Source organism: Ciona intestinalis, chromosome 2, assembly GCF_000224145.3.
Source record: "Ciona intestinalis chromosome 2, KH, whole genome shotgun sequence".
Lineage (NCBI taxonomy): Eukaryota > Metazoa > Chordata > Ascidiacea > Phlebobranchia > Cionidae > Ciona > Ciona intestinalis.
Genome location: NC_020167.2, coordinates 5315130 through 5321547, shown reverse-complemented (window position 1 = coordinate 5321547; position 6418 = coordinate 5315130). Strand labels below are relative to the sequence as shown.

The 6418-nt window shown below is 34.8% G+C and overlaps 1 protein-coding gene across 1 annotated transcript in view; it reads right to left on the bottom strand.

The window, feature by feature from the left end:
- Window positions 1-2185: 2185 nt before the first annotated feature.
- LOC100181976 (uromodulin-like) overlaps window positions 2186-6418 on the bottom strand; it is a 16996-nt gene continuing 12763 nt past the window's right edge. Inside the window, exons 4-10 of the mRNA XM_026840646.1 lie at window positions 6307-6392; window positions 5463-5603; window positions 4896-5012; window positions 4711-4838; window positions 4116-4281; window positions 3288-3456; window positions 2186-2809 (exon numbers count right to left, since the gene is read on the bottom strand). Of these exons, the coding sequence (XP_026696447.1) occupies window positions 2625-2809; window positions 3288-3456; window positions 4116-4281; window positions 4711-4838; window positions 4896-5012; window positions 5463-5603; window positions 6307-6392 (992 nt within the window). The 3' untranslated portion in view covers window positions 2186-2624. The remainder of the gene's footprint in view (window positions 2810-3287; window positions 3457-4115; window positions 4282-4710; window positions 4839-4895; window positions 5013-5462; window positions 5604-6306; window positions 6393-6418) is intronic.

Here is a 6418-nt window from a genome sequence, read left to right as displayed (position 1 = left end):
GTTGAGACTTAATCACTGTCTAAATATGACAAAGAAAACTTGGATTTTGGTTTTCATAATTGGTATGTGTGTTACATCAGTCGTAACGGATAGGGATCGAGAAAAGTCTCTTCCACAGAGGCCCTCTGCACCTGGAAAAAGGTAAAGTTTAAACGTTAGCACGGTAGTAATATAGAACTATATGACATGGAATGGAATACTGTTTGCATCGAAAGCCCATCTTTCTTATATTGTTTTATACAATTAACTACGCTATTTTGGTGTCGCAGGGCTACGGTTATATAATTCTATAAATATGCCTTGTTTTCTCCAAATGGGACGAGAAAATAGGATGAAAACTTGTCTCATCTTGCCCCACCCTACTACATGATAAATTAACGCTTACTTTTAACTTGTACCGTTTTTGTTTTATTTATCAGTCGACAAACTACTCGTCGAGAAGCCTGGGGGCCATGGAGCGGAGATCGAGGTTATAAGCAAATTAGAGTGAACGATGAAAATGACCTGATTAATTTCCCGGCATAAAGTATGTAATTAAACGAATGACCCTGTAACGTGCGATAAATTTTTAAGATGTTTTTATTTTTTGCAGGAGTCGCGTAGAATCGTTCACGTTGATCTAAATTCCTATTTAACTAGTAATCTTGTATGTGAAATACTACAGTTAAAAAACTATGTTTTAGCATTGATTAAAATTTAATTTAATGAATTTGTAAACATTACAACCGTTTGCATATTAAAAGTATGTGTTTCTACAATCTGGTCGTTTTTTGTAAAAAAACAAAACAATACATTTGTGCGTTCAACATCATAAACAACTTGGCTGACCCCTTGTACGTGATTGTGTACAGACCAAAGTTAGAACAGGCCTGGCGTAAACTGAAACGTTGTTGTGACGCTAATTAATCTGTAAAACTGCATAACACGTCACAGCCTAAGTAGAAAATACGTCACTGGTTTTCCCAACGAACTTCCTAAACCAGCAAAACAGGATGTTGCCGCTGTAACATAACTCCACGTACAGCATTGTTGCAACGGGATAAACTGCGAATCAGGAAACGAAATGGCGGTACCTTTGTTCTTATAAAAGCACAAACGAAAACACTGTTTCAAATTGTGAACACAGGCAACAATAAAGTTTTACTTTAACTGTACAGAAGATAGCGTTTTAGTCAATCAACATTAAATACCCGCTGTTTCTCGTTTATATATTGCCATTTGGTTGTTTTTACAATACGGTTTTGGATTTTAAAGTTTTTGAGAATATGGACAGAATGTGGGTGCTTGTTTTTGCAATTCTCGTTTGCTGGGAAGTCTCTATAGCTCAGAAAACTAAAATAAATAACGAAGAACTTAAACCTGTGTTAAAGCCGGACCCAGCAGGACCAAATCTAAGGTAAAGGTGATTAAAACGCCTCTGTGTCATATAAAGTAGGGTTTTGTTTTCAAATTATGAATAATACAAGTTTTAATATAGAAGGTCGCGTAACTAGAACCAAAAAATACTTTCGATTTATAAAAGAATTTTGTAACGTCCATGTTATGGTGTCAAAAAAACGTATTAGTATGTAGGCAAGATGGGACACGTTTTTATTTCATTTTCTCGTCTCGTTCAGTAGTAAACGAAGAACATCCAAAGAATTATAAACTGTATTCTTACGACTCCTATAGACCTTTGATTATTGTTTAAAACAAGATCAGAATAGTTAAATATTTTGTTCTAAAGGTGTCCCATATTCCCCACTTCACTATACATTTAAACATAAACCATATCGTGGTTTTAAAAATATGTTTTTTAACAATTGATTCACAGTCGACAACCAGGAGGTCGCAGAGGAGGGTGGGGAGGATGGCGTAGTAAGAGAGCGATGCCAGAGGAAGAAGAAGAAGACGATTTCAGAGGGATGTTTGGATAACTGTTTGTAATGTTTTTTGACTGTGCGCATTTTTACACAAACCATTAATGACATGATCTGATGATACAACTTTAAACATTTTTAAAGAAAAATTGAAAAAAAACATTTTTAAAGAAAAATTGAAAAAAAAAGAAACTTTGTTGAAGTTGCAGAAAAACATATAGTACTGTGTTGTAAGATGGGATACCGTTAGCAAAGAAAAACCATTGCTGGGCTACGGTTATATAGAATATCGAGGCTAGGATTATATATTTATGTAAATATTCTTTGTTTACTAACAAATGGGATTTCCATCCTTCCCAACCCCACTACATCGCCATTTTTGTTATCTCGTTGAAATAGTTATCGTGGATTAATTCAAAAGCATTTCATTGCTACTTTTTCGATCACTTTTGACCGTTCGTATTTCTGTAAATAAAACTTTAAAATGTTATTTGCACTTGTGCAATTTTAGTTGCAGTAGGAAAAAATGTTATAAAATACAGAAAAAGTACAAGCTGATATATGGGATATTAGTTTTATTTTGTATGGGATTTATACAGTATAAAATATCTGAAGAAAACATCACAACCACACGAACAACACATTTATTTTTCTGGATTATCAATAAGAACACGAGTCGATCGGAAAACATGCTAAACAAGTTATAATATATACTAAGGCTAAACTATGTTTAATACACGACTACTTGGCAATATGCGACCAAGGCTATTCAAGGTAAGCTGAGTTAAAGATTCCTTTTGTCTTGCAATAGACTCCTTCCACCATATCTGAAGCATTTTCCTTTTCTTTCTGTCGGCGGCGTCTTCTCACACAAACGAGTATGAGGACGATAAGACAAGTGATAAAGATTATTGCGGCCAGAGTTGCAATCAGTCCCATAATAAACGGATCTTTAAAAAAGAATAAAATGGTTAAATGTACAGTTCTAGCTTATTCATGCATCTCTGGACAATTTATTGTTGTGTATTTTAGAATCATATTAATATTATGTACCTATGGTGGGGTAGGGGAAGATGGGGCACCTTTAGCACATAATATCCAATTATCCTGATCGTGATTTAAACAATTAACATCAGTCTATGGGAATCGTATGGATACTTTTTCTATAATTTTTTGAATATTCTTTGTTTACTCCCAAACAGATCGAGAAAGAAGAATAAAATGGTGTCCCATCTTTCCCCATCCTATATAATATGTATGTATTACAACTGCCACTGCTTTAAAGTCCTATAAATAAAGAATAATGCTTATTTAACAGCTGTTCTGAATGCATATACACTGCCTGTCTGTTTTAGCCTATGGTGGCCAAGCACAGACAACGTGCTATTATAGTCAATGTACACTGAGGCCCATGCAATACGAACGTACCAAGCAATAAAGACGGTTGTGATAGACCAGAAGGGCTCTGATCTGTAAAAACGTACGGCTCTTTAAACATCATTGGGCCGATCATCATTTGAACTGGTGGTTCCGAAGTTTTAGATTTGTCTGATAACCCATTTCCCTCACTTTGTCGTTTTTTTCTAGAGTTGCAACTCTGTGTGCACATTGGCGTAAATATCAGACGTTAAGTTGCATTTACACTTAAAACAAGAAAAGAACAAACACGCAATACGTAATTAAACAGAATCGTCGTTACTTCTGCAGTTAAATTTATATAGTAGGTTGGGGAAGACGGGACAAATTCAGCACATAATAACCAAATATCCTGATCGTGTTTTAAACAATTAACAACAGTCAATGGGAGTAGTGAAAGTACGGTTTTTACATCGTTTAAATGTTCTTTGTTTACTACCAAATAAGACGAGAAAATATTTCTCATTTTCCCCCATCCTACTATATGTTACATAGGTGTACCTTCACGGCCTACTATCTCTAGTAGGCCGTGGTACCTTGCGCAACATGATGGTAGAATAGTTTATACTTCTCCAAAAAAATCAGGCAAACTTGACCAGTGAAACTACTGTTGTTGGTAAAATCCGAATTGATACTGGGACTTATTCGAGTCTTAATTAATTGATGTTATTAAAGTGAAAAAGCTTTGAAACATCAAGTGTACGACCTGTATATTTTATAGTCGTATTAATAAAAAAAATGTTTTTTACTATTCGCCTATATTGCATCGTTAAACAGAATTATTTACCTAAGAAAAAAAAAATGCAAAAACATAAATTAAAAGATATTTAAACTACGTACCGGCTTACACGTCTCCGAATTATTATGGCACACTGTGATTGTGCAGAACACGTAAACTTGAGGTCCAGACTCAGAGAATTTAAAAGCTTTAACACTGAACGATGAATCCGAAGCCACTCCGTTGGAATTAATTTTAACTGAGTTACCAACGGCGTCCTTAGGACATCTATAAATAAGTAAAGGATTTATGTACAAAAATTATTGCTCAACACTGTAAAGTAAAATGAAAATAAACGAATGTAACACGGGCGTTTTGTTTTATACAACTTGTACCAGCCTTCGAATTAACCCGATTGTATCTTTGTGGGTGATTATTTTTTATTTATTTTTATTTTGTTTTAAAGTTGACAACTTAAACAACCCATAAGTGACCAAGAAATTGCGGTTAAGTGTTGCCCAAGGAAAATTGGCCTAAAATGGCAGTATAGCGACGAGCCTTGAATCATATAGTAGGCCCAACTTCTGTAAGTTAAAGGGCGACGTTTAAAATATACAAAGTACCAAGGTAGCCATTTGTTATGTGGGTTATTTATTTGTCAACAAATAGAGTCGTTTTTGTCCCGAATGAGTATTTTTTGAAAAATATTTGTCGTACCCGCCGTCTATTAGGTCATAATTATCCGAACCATCCACAAAGGGGCTTCCCCAGCACCGATCAAAAACAAGCAACTGATCAGTGTCCGCATTGTTCAATGAAGCTTTGAAGTACAGCGTTTCATTAGTCTGAACAAAACAAAATCGGTCAACGGGTATTTATCTTACTTTAAGCAGAATATTTACCAAAAAAATTCTCCGACCCTGAACAGTGTTGTAGTCGTTTTTAACGAGCTGAAAATCGATGTCAAACTTGCCCGTTACTGGCGCAACGTCAGGTAAGGGGTTCATGGAAAGTGTAGCCTGAAAAAATAATACGTAGTTATATTTACACATACGTAAAACAAGCGCATCTTTGGGATTGACAAATTTAAAATACGTGCAAATGAGTTTAAACTTTGAAAATTTCTTTGCTTGCCTAAATAACAGAATATATATTTTATGAGGTAAGACGGGACATATTAGAGTCTATGGGGTAAGATAGCACATTCACAGCACATAGTATCCAAATATCCTGATTGTTTTTTTAAACAATTAGCAACGGTGTGTGGGAGTCGCAAGGATAAGGTTATATATTACTTTGAATGATCTTTGTTTACTACCAAATGGGACGAGTAAGTAGAATGAAAAGGTGTCCCATCTTTCCCGACCTTACAATAATATTTTCCCCTTCTCTAACATGTTTAACGTTATTGAACGCTGGCATAACAAATCTAGAGACGTAAAAGTTTAAAACAATAACCCACAACCTACGTTATAAGCAACTGAAATATTCGACGTGTGCGGGAAAACACATGTGAACGGAATTCTGCCACGAGAACCGTACGTAATTTTATCTTCTATTGTGGCGCTAGTTTGGATGAAGTTGGAGTAACTGGTGTGAGTATCGTTTCTCTGGAAATAACAATAAAAGTTGGTTTTGTATTTATAAAAAGCATAAAATATTGTTTAATTCAACGTTGTTTGTCTTCGTTGGCATCAACTGTGGGCAATTTGTGCCAATCTTCGTGTGTGGTACACGAAATAAGTGAGTGTTTTTAGTAGGGATTCTACAACAAACTACATGTTTACTAACAGACAGGGTATGTTTTGTAAACTTGGTTGGTAAATAAAAGTACAATTTTCACATAGCATAAACTGGGCTGTCCAATCAGGTATGCAATTATACGAAGCGAGATGCAGCGACTTTTTAATGGTAAGTAAACAACGTTATTTATTGCAAGAGTAACAAATATTTTCCATTTATGAGCAATTTAGTAACTTAAAACGTAAATTTCTGATATCACATATAAATTTTAATGCTTTAAGACTTCTACGCCTAAAAAGTATATAATAGATTGGGGTAGGATGGGGGACATTTTTAGCACATAATATCCAAATGTCCTGATCGTGTTTTAAACAATTAACAATGGTCTGGGAAGTCGTGGGAATACGGTTTTATAATTTTTTAAATGATCTTGTTTACTATTGAATGAAACAAGAAAATGTATTAAAAATGTGTCTCATCTTCCCCAACCTACTATATATAGTCTGTGGTAACATTTTTATAAAACATTTATACAGTTTTCTAATTGGAAAAAATGAAACAAGGCATTACCAAGACTGTTGTGCTGCAATCATCATTGGCGAACTTGAAAATAATGTTGTCCCCCTGTACGGTTGCTGTGCATGAAGTATTACCACCAACGACGGCAGTGTCCACGTTAAAC